Here is a 19,775-nt window from a genome sequence, read left to right on the forward strand (position 1 = left end):
AATGTTCTTTTTAACTGTAACACGAGCCCTTTCTAAAGCTTTACCAGTTTAGTTTGAAATGGCTCCATAGAGGGGTTTAAAGTCAAACTACAGATGGAGAGGAGAGTCAGGTAAAAAGGAAGTTCCAACTGAGAGAGGTTTGCAGTAGAGCATTTAGTTTTTCAGGAGAGCTAAAGTTTATAAAAGAGTTTCATGCTTTAATGAGGCACAGAGCAAAACAACATGGGTTCTGCTCTGAGAACAGAATGGCTCATATGTGTTAAGGAGCCTTCAAAATACCCCGCTGACCAGGAGCTTAGAAAACAGGAATCAGTCAGAGATGGGAAGGGGAAAATAGGTCAGCTAGCGTGATTTCCAAAACATGATTGGATCACGGTGGTGAGAAGGCCATCTGGCTGATGGATGGTGGCCCATTGACACCTAAGATGATTCAGCTAATCCTCATGGCTGTGTATTCCTTTCCTCTCTTGTGATCTTCAAACCACCTGTCCAACACTGCCCGTTCAGCCAAGGCTGCTCAAGGAGAATGACCTTTCCCCAAGAAGGCCATGGTCATTAGATTCCACGATGCATTATGCTTTATAGACGAATGAAAAGAAAAGGCAAGGCTCGTGATTACACATTTAACACAGCCTTTACCCTCTCTCCCCAAATAAATAAGTAAAACAAAAAGACTGATGAGAAATTCTATTCAATCCCCACTGAGAAGTCTCTTGCAAATATTCAGGGTCGTTCTAAACTTCCTCCCTTGGGCTCCTCCAAAAAATCTTCTCCATTTTTTGGAGGGGCGATGATAAATTTTTATTTTTAATACTAATTCATTTTTTCATGCCAACTATTTGACTATAGTTTTCTCCAACTAGACAATGAGAACCCTGACAGCAGCAATTTATGTTAAATTTGAGAGTAGGCTATTAATAAAAGTTAAATTAGGTAAAGATGTTATCATAGACTGGGAAAACACCTCTGATCAGATAAATGTTCCATAGTGTGGTTCCCTACCATCTTCTCTCATTTAACACAACGAAAGAGTATATTAGTACATACAACTGTTTTCCTTTTAATTTAAGATTTTGCTAAGCAAAAGCAAAAGCAAAAAAACCCGCAACTATACACCCCTAATATAATTCAAAGTTCTTTTTAAAAAAAATAAAACAAATGTTGGTTTAAATTTTCTCATCTCCATATTTCCTAAATCCAATGTTCTCTTCAAAAAACCACAAAATGATTTATTTGTCTCATTGCCAGCCTAAATTCACAAATATTTCTTTCTGCAAAGTCATGTTTACTAGATGTGACAGTTTGAATTTCTTTCTTCTACCCCCAATCAGGAGCATTCCTTCTAGGCTGCTCAGAATTCCAGAAAGGCAGTGTGCAATTAAGATATAATGGAAATTATGCTAATGACACTTGCTAGGTAACCAGCCTCTCCATTCTTTATCAGGCCTGCTCCATCTCACTTAGTACTCAAAAAAAGCACAACTTTCTGAGAAGAAGGGAAAGTAAAAAGTTTTTGCTTCTATAAAGATATAGAAGCCTGCCTCATCAAAGAACGGAATAAATATCGTGCGACCCGAGTATACTTCGTCCTCGGTGCCTCTTAGAGACACCACAGCAGTGGTTTCCTATTTGGGTTTCTCTCTTCAAGACATCTTTGACGTTGCTATTAGACTCCTTTACCTGAAGTAGATCCTGATCAGACCAGTTCATTGTTCAACATGCCTACAACAGTTCCAAGTGCCTATTGCATAAAATTCAAACCTTCTGAGATTTAAGATCAAGCCTCTCTCATTTGACCTCAATTTATTTTTCCAACCCCAATTTCTTTTACTCCCTTTCATGGGCCCTTATACTTTCTCCCATTTCACACCCTGATTTTTTATACTTTTAGTTCTGTGTTTTTATTTGTGCTATTCCCACATTCTTATCCAACCCTATTCATATTCATATTTTAAAATATAATCTATTGATCAGAAATAGCTTTTCTCCTATCAGGAAACGCCATTCATTTTCTGTGAACTCCTCCTACAGCTTTATCTCTGAGGACATCTTGTTTTAGTAATACACATGTTTTACTATAAGACTGTAAGTCAGTGGTTCTCAATCTTGGCTGCACATTAGAATCACCTGGGAGTCTTTTTAAAATCCTGATTTCTGGGCCTCATCCTCCGGAAATTCTGTTTCTTTGTTATGGGGTGGGGCCACAACATTAGTAACAAAGAAACAGAATTTCCGGAGGATGAGGCCCAGAAATCAGGATTTTAAAAAGATTCCCAGGTGATTCTAATGTGCAGCCAAGGTTGAGAACCACTGTTCTAGACAGTGGGCTCCCTGAAGGCAAAGCCAGTGTATAATTCACCTCTCAGGGTTTCTTGAGTAGATAAGGGAGTGAATTGAGTGGGTGAAGGAACACACTGTGTGGTACAGAGGGGTTGAGTTGTTGAGGAAGCTTGGGAAGCCACCTGACCCCTCCAGGGCTGACTTCACTGTGGCCCCATCACGGCCTTGTCGTCCCTCATGTGACCCCGTTGTCCTCTTACTGGAGTGATGTGAACATAGCATCTGGGCTGCTGCCCGTGCAGGCGGATGGCCTTGCCTGCCCCGTCCCACTGCAAGTCCCAGGTTAGCAGCTGGGTTTTTCTCCCAGTGATGTGACTGGGCTTCCTGTCTTCCCTGACACGTGTGCAGATTTCCCCCTAGGAGTCTCAGACTAAAATCTCACAGAAAGAAGGGATTCCTCTGCCACCTTCATGCTTCTGTGTGACCATCCAGGAGTGCTTTTAGGATTAACTCATCAATGGGCTTCCACCTTTAACCTAAACCCAGCAGGAAGCCACAGAGCAACCTTCTGGCCCTTCCAACTCCCGGTGAAAAGCTAACTAATGGCGCGGCTGCTGAGTGTGCTTGAATGGGCCGTCATCTTGCCATCTGCCGCCATCGCCACCACAGTCTTAGAGCCACCCCCTTCTCGACAGAGTGGAGCCATGAGGTTTGTGAGGTGGTCATGGCCTTCAGTCCCAAAACATCATGTGGCCCAACTCCTGCTCTGACAAGACCAGTCAGATATTGGGGGTGTTCCTGGCAATCCAGCACCTCAAATCTGATTCTTGTGAGGCAGGCCTCTGAGATCAGTTCAGTTTTATACTCGCTGAGTTTGAGGGTATCATGTAGGCAGTGAACTCTGAATCTGTAGTTCAGTAAAAAGATCTGGGCTGCAGGTACGTTCTGGGGATCAGTAGCCTGGGTGGAAATAAAGCCAAGGGACTGGATGAACCCCGTAGAGAGAGCAGTTCTAGAGTTGTCTCAGGCATCTGCACCGGACATGGCCACAGGGCCGACTCGACCCTGTGCCTTCAGTCTCCTCCATCATAGCATTGGACATCCACCCAGCTGCTCAGCCAGAAACAGGATCCTCCCTTTCCACACATAAAATCTATGGCCTCCTGTGCCTGGCACTGTTTTGGCACTGGGGAAAAAGCCATGAATAAACAGCCCTCGCTCCCATGGAGTTTACCTTGAAAAGAGTGGGACAGACAGTAAATAAAATATGTCAGGTGGTGACAAGTGCCATAGAGACAAATGGATGAGGGTAAGAGGGGCCCAAGAAGGAATCAGCTACAGAGGCTGCTATTTGTATAAGGTAGTTAGGTGTGGCCTTTTTGATAAAGTGGGCATATCTGAGCAGAGGCCTGCATTAGGGGAGAGAATGAACCATATCCTGTATAATAAAAGGCTATAATATGCAAATTGACTGGTGGAACGACTGGTTGCTATGACGCACACTGACCACCAGGGGGAAGACACTCAATGCAGGAGCTGCCCCCTGGTGGTCAGTGCGCTCCCACAGGGGGAGCGCTGCTCAGCTAGAAGCCGGGCTCACAGCTGGCCAGCACAGAGGCGGTGATGAGAGCCTCCACGGCAGTGCTAAGAATGTCCGACTGCTGGCTTAGGGGAGCGGGCCTAAGCCGCCAGTGGGACATCCCCTGAGGGGTCCCGGACTGTGAGAGAGTGCAGGTCAGGCTGAGGGGACCCCCCCGCCCCCCCCCCGCATGAATTTTGTGCACTGGGCCTCTAGTAATTACATAAAAGCATGTAGACAGAGGAAACAGCAAGTAAAAGACCCAGGTTCAGAAGCTTGCTTAATGAGTTGAGAAATAGGAAAAAGGCTAGAACTGAGTTATGGGGGAGAGGTGACTGATAGTGATGAGGTCAGAAAGGTGGAGGTGGGGTGGGGAGCATGGTGTCATGATGATGATTTAGGGAATATATATGAAGTGGGCAAGTATTGGGAACGGAGCAGAGAAGTGATAGAATCCTACTTCCATTTCAAGAGGACTACTGAATCTATGTTGAGAATGGAATTTAGGAAGGTAGTGTAGAATTAAGGACATCAGTCAGTTCTTAGAGAGATTGGGGCCCCTCCCTGTATCCACACCCCCTCAGCCTTCGCTCCTGTGAGAGATGTTGAAAAGAACTAGCAGGTAGAGGGGATAATGGAGTATAGTTTCTGAGAGCATGAGAGGACAGGCTATGGCACATACAGGGAGGGAATAGGAAAACGGGAAGACTAATAGGGAAAGAACAAGGAAGAAATGATGACTGAAAATAAAGTTGATATAGTTTCTAATAGTCGTTTTTTCCTCTGTGAAATAAGCAGTCCTTTTCTGAGACTGGGCGGAGGAATGATAGAGTCAGATTTTAAATGGAGCGAAAGTTTAAGAGTTGTTGCAGACAGTGGGCAACCGGTTGGCAGCAGAATATAATAGTACGGTGATATCAGTATGTCCTGTTTTTATCGTAACTTCTTAGCAGCGCTCTGAAACTGGAAAGTTTAATTCATTTAGGTTGGAGGAGTTTCTGGGTCTGGTGAAGGCAAAAGAGCAATTTGAGAATTTAATGAAGGGAATTAAAGGTAGAAAGAGGGAAAAATGAAGACAGGAAGGAACTAATTATTAGGGGAAAAGGAAAGAGGTCAGTTTGCTTGGGTTCCTGATGAAATCAAGGGACAAATGTCCTGTAGGTAGTTGAAAAGATAAGCCAGAGGACAGGTTATGGTTTAAGAGTGGTATTTTCTGCATTTGTGATCTGGCATCCTTTCAGGTGTTGGCATATCCCAGGTGTGGCCGTGGTGTGGGTGTAGAGATGGACTGGAGGAATGTGTCAGGAGACAGGGGCCCTGGGCTGAGTGGAAGAGCATGTGTTCTCGCAGCACATCCTAGCTGAACATCCCACCTCCTGTATGTCTAGAACTGCTGTGGGCCCTTGAGATGCAGGAGTGAACACAGCCAAGACTGAGCCCTGCCCTTATAGAATTAAGATGTCAGTAAATTTATATACTACGTGAGACTATGATTGGTGTGACAGCGAAAAGAGCAGGTGAAGGGAGATTGCAGTTGCTGCAGGAGAGACTGGAGCAGGTTGCAGTGTAAACGGTGATGTTAGGCTAAGGAGATGAGATTGGAGCAAATGCCAAAGGAGTGAGCCAGGCAGCTGAGCGGGGAGAGTATTCCAGGTCGGGGAAACCGAGGTGCAGGCCTTGAGGTGGGAGTGTGTTCATGGGGTTGCTGTGTGCACAGGACACCCTGGAGTCCCGAGTGGCAGGAGTGCTAGGGGCAGAAGGGGGAGTCCTCAGGGATGAAATTGGCAAGGTAACTTGTCTTTCATTCTGAGTGAGATGGGAGTCACTGGGGGTTCTGAGCAGAGGGGTGATGAACTCTGACCCGAGTTTTAAAGGCTCACTCTGGCTACCGTGAGAATGGATGGAGTGGACAAGAACCAGTGAAGAAACCTGTGGCGACTACTGCAGTCATGCACGTGCGAGGTGATGGGCCTGGAGCAGGCTGGTGGCCGTGGAAGTAGAGAAGAGGTTGGATTCCTGATTTATTCTGAGGGAGAGCTGACAGGAGGTCCCATGGATTGAATGTTGACTGAAGTTACCTAGTAGGATGACAGGATTTGGGATTGTAAAAACTGTTACCAGAGAACAGTCTTCAGTGAGTTGGGAGCTTAATTTTGGTCATTTTAGGAAGATGGAAGAACCTGCTGGCAGGTGAACTGGTACAGGGGACATTCTGGAGGCAGGAAGGCTGTGTGCCGTGATCCAGGTGAGCAGTGATGAGAGTGTGATCACAGCCAGCGATTGGAGGAGGTGGTTGGATACAGCACCCCAGGGGCTCAGTCCAGGCACTTCTCTGTGTTAGATGTGGCTGGTTAAGAAAGGGAAAGGATTCCAAGATGATTCCGAATTTCTAAACTGGAGGAGGAGGATGTAATTAAGTAGTACAAAGAATGCAGCAGAAGCAGGTGTTGGGAAATGGGAGTGCCCTCTTGTGGTTTTTAAGAGCAATGGGGTAAAGCCCGATTTCGGTGAAGGTGAGGAGGTGGAGTGATGTGACTGAAAGTGTAAAGCCGTTTTATCGTGGTAGAACCGAAGTCCTGGAAAAGGTTACGGGGTGGTGAGCAGAGCAAAAGTGAAACTGGGAGTAATGGAGGTGTATGAGGGAGGCAGTCGAAGTGGAAGGAAGGAGAAGGCAGAGGGCTGATATTCCCAGCCCAGCTGTGTTCCCACCCTAGCGGGTGAGTCCCAGTAGGCCTGCGATCAAGGGAGGGGAGGAGGAACCTGTTGTCCACCCAGGTCTCGGCTTTAGGAGTCCAGGGTGCAGACTGCAGTGGCTTTTGTGTGAGGAGCGTGTTGGGATGAGGAGTCATAGTCACATGACAGATTGGGAAAACATTATCTTTCAAAAGATATTCATAGTAGAAAAATGTATGGTTTACAAAACAATGAAAAGAATCCTTCATCCTAACTCTGCCAGCCAGAGATATCTGTTGTTAAAATTTTTTAAATATAACACTATGATGAGTGGACAGTGGTAAACACTGCTGTTCTCACTACCCAGCTTCAGAAATAACTGTTATGAATCTCTCGGCTATTGAGTCCCTGTTGTTCCCATCCTGTCAGCTCCTCCCTTCCCCTCAAATATAGCCATATATGTATGAATCCTAAACAACCTGTAGTAGTATTATATATAAGTAGAGGCCCAGTGCATTCGGTGGATCGGGGCCAGGCCTGTCGGGAGGAGGAGATGGTGGGAGGTTGGCCAGCCGGCCCGCCCCGATTGCTGGCTCTTTATATATATAGATTATACTTAATATAAACAATATAACACTTTATTTTTCTGTAACTTTTGTTCACTCAAAACATATGTCTGAGATTTATCTATGGTAATTCATGTGGCTCTTGAGCATTTATTTTCACTGCTGTGTGGCAGTCCATTTTTATGAAAACATTTTTCTCCAAAAGTATTTTAATGATTACATAATAGTCTAGTGTATAAATGTACTATAGTTTATCTAATCTGTTCCTCTTGTTAGCCATCAGGTAGTTTTTGTTTGTTTGTTTTTCCTAAAAGAATTAGCATTCAGCTCAATTTCTATACATAGCCATTATTATTTCCTTCAACGTAATAGAAGTAGAATTATTATGTGGACAGTTAAACATACTTTTAAGATAAAAGCAGTATTTTCTTGCTGCAGTTATTTTGAAAGAAAGGCTATCAGCCCATTTCTCTCTTCATTTCAGTCTCTCTTTCAATTGCCTGCATTTCGAAGACTTGTTCTCAGCTACAACCTGCCACAGAGTGTACTTGAAAATTGTCCCAGTCACACCGTAAGTTGTTGCTTTTGAGGAATCTTCACTGTTTAGTTCCTTTCATCCCAAAAGCTTTTAATTTTTTGGCTGAAGCTGATAACTGTGATGCTCTTTGATTTGTACTAATATTGTTTTCACTTCCAAATGGCTCTTTTTCCTTCTTTGTGACAAGAAATAAGGGTTTGCAAAAATGTAAAGTTAAGTAGGAATAAAATTAGAAAAACAGTTCCACGAAAGTGGTAAGTTACCTGCCGACCTCAGCACGGGGAGATGCAGAAATCACTTCTGCTGTGGCAGTGAGCAGTGAGCTGCATTAGTCACTCAGACCTAGTGATGCAGAGGAGGCAACCTGGTGCTGGAGGTCTGGGCTCAGAAGAGGCTTTAGCCCTGGCTGGTGTGCTCAGTGTTTAGAGCATCGGCCCTTGAGCCAAAGGGTCGAGGGTTCAATTCCTGGTCAAGGGCAAGTACCTGGGTTGCAAGTTCGAGCCTGGGCCCCAGTCAGGGTGGGTGCAGGAGGCAACCTATTGATGTGTCTCTCTCACATCGATGTTTCTCTTTCTCCCCTCCCTGCCTCCTTTCCACTCTCTCTCTAAAAATAAATGAAAAAAACATCCTTGGGTGAGGATTAACAAAGAAGACGAGAAGGATGAAGCCTCTCGCCAGCGATCTGACCCTTCCCAGGATTTCACCTGGGAGACAGATCTTCCTAACAGGAGGGAGGACGGCAGCTTCAGAAAACAATTACACTGTTAACTCCCTTGCTTCTACGTAGACACTCTTTCAGTTGAGGGTAATCCCCTATAGAGACCTTTCAGAGTACTTGTAACATAGTTTGAGACCTGACCCTGGTCTAGATCTAGGTAAATATAAATGTAAGGAGTGATCATTGACAACTTTTCTCTTTATATATTGTAATTTTTCAAGTAAGAGGTTGTAAGAGTACACATTGCTGTGTTTTCTACAGGAAAAGAGAAATATCATGTTTATGCAAGAGCTTCAGTATTTGTTTGCTCTGATGATGGGATCAAATCGCAAATTTGTAGACCCTTCGGCAGCCCTCGATCTCTTAAAGGGAGCATTCCGATCACCAGAGGAACAGCAGGTACAAGGTTTTCCCTCAAACTCTGTGGAGTTTGAAATCGTGCCTAACATTACTGTAATGTTTATTTTAACCGTGTAATAAACTATGAACATGAGTAAGCAGGACTGTGGGTGCCTACCTTTGCCCTTTATAATGTCTAAGGAACAGGTGGTAAAAAGAGGGTGTGTTGTCTGGGGAGGCTGGCAGTTCTAAAAGGAAGAAGTAGTAGTAGAAATAACAATTATAAAGAAGCTGTTGAAGTAGGAGGAGATTGGAAAATAGCTCAGTGAGTGCAGCAAAGAGTCACTGAGAAAAACAAAGTCCTTTGTCTACATGTTTGCTGGGGTGCAGACGGTTTGACCCTGAGTTCAGCAACTCTGAGCAGTCTTCTGAATATTAGTAACTTCTTTTCCCCACCTCCTATTAGGAAACAAAGCTCTCATTATTAGTGCAGCTTCTTCCTCATAAAAGTAATTTTTTTTCTGTAAAAGTCCTACAGTTCTGCAAAATCTCGAAACATTTTACAAAAGTTTTCTTTCTCCATTCAGATCTCATAAATTCTAAAGCACTACAATGTGTTCTTTGGACCTTTTTAAAAAGTCCTAACTGGAAGATTTAGATTATTTGTTACAGAAAGAGGTGCCTGGAAGTGGCAGCGTTCCAGTTTCCTCCTAGCCACAACTTAGAGGCTGCCTAGTGTGCCTTCTGTGGCACCTTTGGTAGCTGGTCCCAGTGTTCCATGTACCTTCTTGATAGGTGGCCTTAAAATAGAAATCTTTGCATGGTAATAGAATTGTAGTGATTGGTGGGATAAAGTAAATGTTTGTTTCCCTAAGTATAGTGTGGGGTCTAACTCGTATGCAATTTGTTACCTTTCTTATAGCAAGATGTGAGTGAATTCACACACAAGCTTCTGGATTGGCTGGAGGATGCATTCCAGCTCGCTGTTAATGCTAAGTGAGTGTCGAAGATCCGTTTGTGCATCCTTCCTGCTCACAGTGGTCCAGTGAGAATCATGATAAGGGCGAACAATCCTCATCTTAAGTAAAAATTGCTGGTTTTGCCCAGCTGGTGTGGCTCAGTGGTTGAGTGTTGACCTATGAACCATGAGGTCATGGTTTGATTCCTGGTCAGGGCATAGGCCCAGATTGCAGGCTCAATCCCCACTAGGGGACATGTGGGAGGCAGTTGATCAATGATTCTATCTCATCATTGATGTTTCTATCTCCCTCTCCCTTCCTCTCTGAAATCAATAGGAAAAAAAAAAAAAAGAAAGAAAAGAAATTCTGGTTTTTACCAAACTTCATGGGGTAGCCACTCATATTTGTCATTGTGCATCCCCATTGCCTTTGGTTTTTCTCTTTGAGGATATAGATAATCATATTAACCCACAATTTTTTTTACTAAACAGGCCATAATTATTAACTTTGTTACAGCCATAGCCTGTGCTGTAAAATGTGTTAAAAGGTTAAATCGTAGATGTGAACATGGTGGAATAATATAGATCATTAAATTTGATCTAAGACAACTGGTGTAATCTGTGTAGACTGTTAGAGAACAGCTTTTAGACATGTCAGTCATTGGCAGAAGTGAAATTCAGGGCAAAGATACAAATGTCCCTCACCCAATATAGATGCTGAGGAATTTGCTTTCTAAATTGTATATACATAAAGAAATGTATATCATTAAACAGCTTTGCAAATGGAAATGTACATAATTAACAATTTAAGGTAGGCTTGTAGATATAAACTACAGTTGACCTTAGAACAACATGGGGTTGAACTGTGCATATCCATATATACATGAATTTTTTTTCAATGAATATACTAGAAAACATTTTTGGAGATTTGCGACAATTTGAAAAAGCTTGAGATGAACCATATAGCCTAGATATATAAAAAAAATTTAAGAAAAAGTTAGGTATGTCATGAATGTGGAAAATAGTGTATTATTTTCTTTTATAATTTTCTTAACATTTTCTTTTCTTTAGCTTATTTTATTATGAAAATACAGTAATACATAACATACAAATGTGTGTTAATCAACTGTTTATGTTACTGGTAAAGCTTAAGGTCAACAGTAGGTTATAAGTAGTTAAGTTTTGGAAGAGTCAAAGTTATACATGGATTTTCAACTTAGTCCCTAACGTCCTCATTGTTCAAGGGTCAACTGTGTTTTCATTCCTTGACTATCATGCCACTGGGAAAACTTTTTCTGTTTATTTGTGGAACTGCACAAGAAGGTTCATTCTTATCTATGTACTACTTTTATACCCTGTATACCTTGGAGAGCTATATCTATATCTCTTATGTATGTATCGAATGTATACAGATACATGTATTAGGCTTTCAGCCAGGGATCAGGCCTTATTGTCCTTGTGCTTTCAGATTTTAGCATCTACTTGTCCAGTGAATGTGTGGACTGAAATAATCTATTACTTATTTTAGACCATACCTGGCTCTTTGTTTAAATGAAAAGGTAGTGTTTTTGCTTTTGAATGATGGTTGGGTTTAATGTAGTGCTTATCTGATCCAAATGATACCAAGTTGTCTCCTTTTCTTAAAAGCAGTAATCCCAAGAAAAAATCTGAAAATCCAATGGTGCAGCTATTCTACGGTACTTTCCTCACTGAAGGGGTTCGTGAAGGTAAATTCTCTGCTGTAACTGTTAATGCTAGTCCTGTAACCAATTGTATATTACTGTGACAATTTTGGGAGGCAGTGTAGTGAAAAGGCTTGGGAATCAGACAAATGCAGGTCTGAATGTTGGTTCTGCCTCTTAGAAGCTGTATAACTGTGAACAAATTATGTGAGGTCCTGGATCCTCGATGTCTTCATCTATAAGATGGGCCCAGTCAGGTAGCTCTGTTGGTTAGAATGTCATCTCCATACACCAAGGTTGTGGGTTTGACCCCTGGTCAGGGCATATACAAGACTCAACTAATGAATGCATAAATAAGTGGAACAACAAATTGATCTCTCTCTCTTTTTCATCAATCAATAAAAAATTTTAAAAGATGGGCCTGATCATTATCTCAGAGATGTTATATTAAATTGTGTAATATTTGTACTACCCAAATCTAGTATTAATTTTAGATACACAGTGATGCTTCTCAATTTTCTGTTCTTTCAAATGTAATATCTAATCTCAAAAGATTTTATTGTGTTAGACTGCCAGAAATGTTTGTCTACTATAGAAGCTTCATGTTGGCTACATGAGGTTTTTTTCTTTTTTTCAACTATAAAGAATTTTGAACACATAGAAATAGACCAATATAAAAACCTCCATAAACTCAGCAACCATTAGCCTATGGCCAATCATTCTCCATGTAACCCCTGTCTACGCTTATCCCTCTGACATTCTTCTTAAAACAATCCAATATCACTTTCACACCAAAAAATAGCATTTCTTATATCAAATATCTAGTCAGTGTTCAAATTGTTAACTTGTATAGTTATATATGGAGCTAGAGTGTTTATTTTTATTAGTACAGTTTCTCTTAATTAGGATCCGAATGTGGTGCGTTTATGATTCGTTGATATGTCTTTTAAGCCTCTTTTCAAAATCTGTAGATTCTTCTTCTTCAATCTATTTTCCTTGAAATGTTTTTTGTTTTGTTTTGGTTTTTAAGAAAGCGGGCTGTTTGTTCTCTAGTATTTGTATTTCCCACACTCTGAAATTTTGCTGCTTGCATATCCATGATATAAATTAGTAGTTGGATCTAGACTTTGACTGGATTCAGGTAAGGTTTTTTCCCCCCAAAAATATATTTTTGTTTATTTCAGAGAGGAAGGGAGAGGGAGAGAGGGATAGAAACATCAGTGATGAGAGAGAATCATTGGTCGGCTGCCTCATGCACTTCCCTTACTAGGGATCGAGCCCGCAACCTGGGCATGTGCCCTGACTTGGAATGGAACCGTGACCTCCTGGTTCATAGGTCGACGTTCAGCTACTGAGCCACACCAGCTGGGCTGGGTAAGGCTTTTTTAGGCAAGACACATTCACAGGTCGTGGGATAGTCTTGGTCAGGAGGCTTTTACTGCCTGCTTGCGTTTCTTTTTGCAGTGTTAGCAGTTGCCAATGGTCTGAGCCTGGATCCACTGGTTCATTAGCGGTTGCCACACAGGCTCAAATGCACTACAGATCAGTTGTCAGGATGTTGCTGAATTAAGAAGACATTGTCTCTGGTACCAGAAAAAAGGGCTTTAGATTATGCTATGCTAGTGATGTCTTTTAAAAATCAATCTATTTCTTTGTCTAGGAAAGCCCTTTTGTAACAATGAGACCTTCGGCCAGTATCCCCTTCAGGTAAATGGCTATCACAACTTGGACGAATGTTTGGAAGGGGCCATGGTGGAGGGTGACATTGAGCTGCTTCCTTCCGACCATTCAGTGAAGTACGGACAAGAGGTGAGTTGGGTATTTTATTTGGTGCACCAACCACAAAGCCAGTTAAATAGGACTGAGCTTTTTGGCCAGTCGTTTTCCCATCACATAGCTTTACATGTAACAAAACTTAAACTTGTCTGAGATCTCTCATGAGTTGATATGAGTTGGTGAGTCTTACTATTGGATAAATAAAGTCTTTACTAAAAGTATGAATTTGGAGTCTGAGTTACTCATATAAGGTTGTATGCTGCTTCTGATATTTCAAGTGTGATCAAGTTTCTCTCTTTCTGTTGAAGCCTACCTGTACCTGAGTAGGGAGAGCGCACTGCCTCCATATTTTCGGAGGGTAAAAGTACAGTGATTAACTCCTATGGTATGCCATTTAGAATATTTTCCCTATTATAGTATTTACTGTTTTCCATTGTAACTTCTGCCTTTACTTTAATTTTTTAAAAATTTTGCATTTATTTATTTTTGTGGGTTGGAAAGAAATGGGGACATTAAAGGGAGAACAAGGGTAATTAAAATCTCAAGACTTCAGCTGGGTTAAGAATTAATGAGTTGCATTTGTAGTAGCATTATTGTCAGTACCACACAGCTTGGATTATTCTCTTCTCATCATCCATTTTGAGACAAAATTATGGCTTATATGATGAGTCCAACTCAATAATTACTATAGGAGGAAGGAAAGCTTTCTTGAGTTAAAATAGGGAGCATAGCATGAGCCTTGTCAAAGTGCATTAGCGGTAGGTAGGGCAGGGCTAGGATCTGGAGAGAGGAACTGCTTCCCTAGCTTTTCAAGGAAGTTACCAATTCCTGATTGTGAGGAGCTGCATGGAGCTGATGGTGTGCTTTCAAAAGAGAAGGGGTGCTCACCAGTTACTTAGCCCTCTGGAGACCTTTATTCAAGGATGGGAACACTTTATATATATATAAGAAAATCATTATGCTTGTTTCGATTTAGCCCTGAGGTAGTCAGACAGGCTATCTGGATTCACCTCGGCCCGACGAGGGCATGCGAAGGGGACGGCTGTTTGTACCTTTGGTAAAGGGAATATTTTAAGGCTGTCATACAGACCTCTGGCCTACAGGTGAATTGAACAGAAAGGCCTTTCCTGTTCTAGCTTTTCCTCATCTATGGTCAGTGACAGTTGAGATCGTTTTTAAAAGTCAGGGCTTTCTTTTCTTGAAACTCAAGGTAACATTATAGGTTCATATGTCTGGGTCCCTTAGGAGAAGTCTGTAAATTGGAATTGAGAGATTTTCTCAGGAACTTGAGAACTCATTATCTTAAGGCTACTTCAAGTTTCCTTTCTAGACAGAAAGGGGATTCAAGTTATGGTTAATAGACTATAAATAAGTAGTGCATTATATATGCACACATATTGGTCTTTTTAGCAGATTCATGGAGACAGTTGTCCCCTTATATGCTGCTTAGATTATAATTTCTAATTCTTTGGTTAGGCTGCCATTTTCTTCAGGTTTCGAATCTATTTTGAGTACTGATGACTTAATAAATTGCAAAGGTGCTTGTGCATTCACATATTTAAGGGTGGTTATTTCTGAGATAATAGTTGAGCTGGAGTATTGAGGAATGTTTAACCATATTTTCAATGAGGGCATGATTCTAAGTGGTCATTTCCTTTAGGATTTGAGATTAAACAAGAGTGTAGAATGAGTTTGATTTGAATATAAATTCTATACCAAAAATACAGATTTATGAGGGATATTTTAAATCTAGCTATTGCCATTTCCTGAAAATAACTTGTTTCTCTCACATTTCTACTCCTGACATAGTGTTGGTTTACAAAACTACCTCCAGTGTTAACCTTTGAACTCTCAAGATTTGAGTTCAATCAGTCCCTTGGTCAGCCAGAGAAAATTCACAATAAGCTGGAGTTTCCTCAGATTATTTATATGGACAGGTGAGTTCTGTGATTGATTGTCTTAAGATACATTGCAGCAGAAGTGAGCCCATACTAGTATATTGTGCATATGAATCACCTGCAGGCTTGGATTTAGTGATCTAGGTTGGGAACCAAGAGTTTGTACTTCCAAGAAGTTCTCAGGGCTATGCTAATGGTGCTTCTGTCTCTGGTTTATGATTATGGTTTTGGGATTCTCCTTGCATGTGTCAGTGATTTGTTCCCTAAATATTACTGAGTAGTATTTCATTCATTGTAAGGATGTACCACTGTATTTTTTCTGTTCAGCAATTGATGGGCATTTCAGATGTATCCATTTTTAGGATATTATGAATAAAGTTGCTGTGAACATTTACTTAAAAGTCTTGGTGTGGGTTTTAGTGCTTCTGTGTAAAAATATTCAGGAGTGAGATTGCTGGGTTGTATGAAAAGTGTATGTTTAACTTTATAAGAAAATTTTCAACTATTTTTTTAAAATTTTATTTTTTAAAGTTTTATAAATAGTAGTACATATGTCTCCTTTTTTCCCCATTGACCTCCCTCTGGCCTGCCCTACCCCTGGCACATGCCCTCACACCTCCTGCCCCCACCCCCAGTGTCTTGTGTCCATTGGTTATGCTTATATGCATGCACACAAGTCCTTCGGTTGATCTCTTACCTCCCCCCCAACCCTCCCCTGCCTTCCCGCTGTAGTTTGACAGTCTGTTCAATGTTTCTTTGCCTCTGTATCTATTTCTGTTCGTCAGTTTGTAACGTTCTCTATATTCCACAAATGAGTGAGGTCATGTGGTATTTATCTTTCACTGACTGGCTTATTTTGCTTAGCATAATGCTCTCCAGTTCCATCCATGCTGTTGCAAATGGTAAGAATTCCTTCTTTTTTACAGCAGTGTAGTATTCCATTGTGTAGATGTACTACAGTTTTCTAATCCACTCATCTGCTGATGGGCATTTAGGCTGTTTCCAAATCTTAGCTATTGTAAATTGTGCTGCTATGAACATAGGGGTGCATATATCCTTTCTGATTGGTGTTTCTGGTTTCTTGGGATATATTCCTAGAAGTGGGATCACTGGGTCAAATGGGAGTTCCATTTTTAGGTTTTTGAGGGAACTATCATACTGTTTTCCACAGTGGCTGCATCAGTCTGCATTCCCACCAGCAGTGAATGAGGGTTCCTTTTTCTCCACATCCTCTCCAGCACTTGTCTGTTTGTTGATGATAGCCATTCTGGCAGGTGTGAGATGGTACCTCATTGTTGTTTTGATTTGCATCTCTTGCATGATTAGTGACTTTGAGCATGTTTTCATACGTCTCTTGGCCTTCTGTATGTCCTCTTTTGAAAAGTGTCTATTTAGGTTCTTTGCCCATTTTTTGATTGGATTGTTTATCCTCCTTTTGTTAAGTTGTATAAGTTCCCTGTAAATTTTGGAGTTTAAACCCTTATTGGAGGGAGCATTGGCAAATATGGTCTCCCATGCAGTGGGCTTTCTTGTTGTTTTGTTGATGGTTTCTTTTGCTGTGCAGAAGCTTTTTAATTTGATGTAGTCCCATTTGTTTATTTTCTCCTTAGTTTCCATTGTCCTAGGAGCCGTATCAGTAAAGATATTGCTATGACATGTCTGCTATTTTGCTGCCTATGGCTTCTTCTAAGAAATTTGGGGTTCCCGTGCGTATGCGGTGAGAAACAGAGTCCCCGCGTGTGCATGCCGAGAGTCAAGTCACCGGTGCGCAGTGTGGCCTCTGGCTCGGAGAATCAGGGTCCCCGGTCTGCTTGGGGGGCTGGGTTGCACAGCCTCCATGTGTCGTGCGCCGCGGGAAACAGACTCCCCTTGTGTGTGCGCCCAGAGTCAAAGTCAGGTAGCACAGCCGCCCTGCATCGACAGGAGGCCTGCTCGCCTGCTGCAGGAAACAGATTTCCCGTGTGCGCACGCGCCCAGAGTCAAAGTCAAGTCGCACAGCCGCCCTGTGTCGGCAGGAGGCTTGCTGGCGCACCGTGGGTCTACTCTAGCAGGTTCTGTTCTGCTGCGGCGAGCTGGCAGGGAGGGCATTGGGCTCTGTGACTCTCAGAAATCTGCGGCCTGGATGTCTGTAGTCTTGGTGTCTGTGGGTCTGCTGCTGTGGTAGCAGGTTTTTTGTCCCAAGTGGCTGTAGGGTCCCAGTTTGCGTCTGAGGCCAGACTGGGTGGTGGTGAGACTCGCATCCTAGTCGCAAGCAGTTCTGCCCTTTAAGATGACCTGGTTTCTGTGCAAGCACTGGCCAACCCCGTGGCAGTGGCAGCGGGGTTTTGCAGTCTAAGACTGCTCAGGCCACCAGCCCCCCAGGATCTAACTGTCCCTAGCTAACACACACACACACACACACACACACACACACACACACATCCACACACTCTTCTATCGCTCCCTCACTCTCTCACACACTCTCCCTCCCTGCCTTCTTGCCGGTCACCATCTTTTTGGTCTCCCAGCTGTTTTCTAACGTGGCTGTACAATTTTGCATTTCTACCAGCTCCATTTGCTTCAAATCCTCACCAATATGTGGAATTAAAGTTAGCCATTATAGTGGGTTTGTAGGGATATCATATTATTTAAAATTTATATTTCCCTGATAACTAATGATGTTGAGCATCTTTTTATGTACTTAATTGATGGTCATTTGTATATTTTCTTTTGTGAAGTGTCTGTTCAAACCTCTTGTTCACTTCCTTAACTGAGTTGTTGTGTTCGTACTGAGTTTTAAGGGTTTTTTAAAAAATATATTTTAGATTCAAATCCAAATATTTCCCGTTCGCTTGCCTCTTCCATTTTCTTCCAGTGTTTTTAGAAGAGCAGGAATTTTAGTTTTGATGAAGTGTAATGTATCAGTTTTTCTTTAATAGTTTGTGCTTTTTATGTTTTAATGAAAAAATCTTTGCCACACCAAAGGTCACAAAGATTTTTTTTTTCCTTTCTGAAAATTTGTAATTTTAACTCTTAAATTCATGTTTATGACTCTTTCAGAGTTTATATTTGTATATAGTGTGAGAGAAAGATTTTTGGTTTTTTTTTTAAATAAGAGGGGAAAGATGGCATGTGGGTGTCCAATTATTCTAGCACCATTTGTTGAAAAGACACTCCTTTCCCTCATTGAACTACCTTGATACTCTGTCAGAATTAATTAAATTTATATTTGTGGGTCTATTTCTAGAGTCTCTGTTCTGTCTAATGCCTAATCTTATGTCAGGTCCACATTGTCTCGATTACTGTGGTTTTATTATATAAATCTTGACCTCAGTATAAGTTCTCAAACTTTTTCTTTTTTCAAATTGTTTTGGTTATCCTGGTAACTGTGCATTTCTTTCTTTTTTTCTTTTTCCTTTTAATCTTTATTGTTGAAAGTATTACATAGGCCCTTCTTTTCCTCCCATTAACCTCTTCCAGCCCACTCCCATCCTCATCCCACCCCACCCCCAGGCCCTCACCACCCATTGTCTGTGTCCACAAGTTATGCATCCTTTGCATTTCTATATAATTATTAGAATCAGCTTGTCAGTGATTGGGATTTTGATTGAGATTGTATTGAGTCTATAGATCAGTTTGGGGAAATTGACTTAACAATTTTTAGTTCTTCAATCCATGAACATAGTATAGCTCCATTTATTTAATTTTTTTGTGAATTTCTCTTAACAGTGTTACATAATTTTTAGTGTACAGGTCTTGCACATATCTAATTGTTTATCCCTAAATTCATGTTTAATTTTATTATAATTGTGTGTTTTTTACCTCATTGCCTCCAGGCTATGCCTCCAGAGGGAATGCTTTCAGTAGTCTTAACCATTAAGTGTTGTGATGTTAACTGTGTGTTTTCATAGATCCCCTTTGTCTAATTGAGGAAGTTTCCTTGTGTCCCTAGTTTGCTGAGATTTTGTGTTATTAATGTTCTTAAATATAAATTGTGATTTTGGGCTTATTTGCTTAGATACATGTACAGAAGCAAAGAGCTTATTCGAAGTAAGAGAGAGAGTATTCGAAAGTTGAAGGAGGAAGTGAAAGTCCTGCAGCAAAAACTGGAAAGGTAAGTTATGGATAACTCTGTGCTTATAAATATAGGAGTAGAACATTAAAATCAGATAATTTGTTTATATTTAAAAACTAGAGGCCCAGTGCACAAATTCATGCACAGGTGGGGTCTCTTGGCCTGGCCGGTGATCGGGGTTGTCTCGCCCAGTCCTGATCGGGACTGGCTGCGGGGGACTGCAAGAGTTTGGCCGGCCGTGGGAGGTTGGCTGTGGGAGCACACTGACCACCAGGGGGCAGCTCCTGCGTTGAGCGTCTGCCCCCTGGTGGTCAGTGCACATCATAGCAACCGGTCGTTTGGTTGACCAGTCATAATGGTCTCTTAGACTTTTATATATAGACTAGAGGCCCAATGCACGAAATTCGTGCATGGGTAGGGTCCCTAGGCCTGGCTGGCGATCAGGGCCGATCTGTGGGGCGACCAGCGGGGTGATTGGGAGGCCCCCGCTGGCACCCACCTTTGCTGGCCTGGGGCCTGCGGGCTGGGGGCAGCTCCTGTGTTGAGCGTCTGCCCCCTAGTGGTCAGTGTGCATCGTAGCAACTGGTTGTTCTGCTGTTCAGTTGATTTGCATATTAGGCTTTTATTATATAGGACTAGAGGCCCGGTGCATGAAATTCATGCATGGGGGGGTGGTGTCCCTCAGCCCAGCCTGCACCCTCTCCAATCTGGGAC

At 42.0% G+C, this 19,775-nt stretch overlaps 1 protein-coding gene across 7 annotated transcripts in view; it reads left to right on the forward strand.

Moving 5' to 3' along the window:
* USP28 (ubiquitin specific peptidase 28) overlaps positions 1-19,775 on the forward strand; it is a 63,680-nt gene that overhangs the window by 18,830 nt on the left and 25,075 nt on the right. For 4 of the 7 annotated variants that reach the window (XM_014539465.1, XM_005856829.2, XM_014539470.1 and 1 more), the window contains exons 6-12: positions 7,583-7,669; positions 8,616-8,753; positions 9,616-9,689; positions 11,299-11,378; positions 12,994-13,142; positions 14,919-15,046; positions 19,005-19,100. In XM_014539465.1, the coding sequence (XP_014394951.1) occupies positions 7,583-7,669; positions 8,616-8,753; positions 9,616-9,689; positions 11,299-11,378; positions 12,994-13,142; positions 14,919-15,046; positions 19,005-19,100 (752 nt within the window). The remainder of the gene's footprint in view (positions 1-7,582; positions 7,670-8,615; positions 8,754-9,615; positions 9,690-11,298; positions 11,379-12,993; positions 13,143-14,918; positions 15,047-19,004; positions 19,101-19,775) is intronic. The other 3 variants (XM_005856827.2, XM_014539476.1, XM_014539481.1) reach the window with 1 other exon arrangement.

This window comes from Myotis brandtii, unplaced genomic scaffold (genome assembly GCF_000412655.1).
Source record: "Myotis brandtii unplaced genomic scaffold, ASM41265v1 scaffold105, whole genome shotgun sequence".
Lineage (NCBI taxonomy): Eukaryota > Metazoa > Chordata > Mammalia > Chiroptera > Vespertilionidae > Myotis > Myotis brandtii.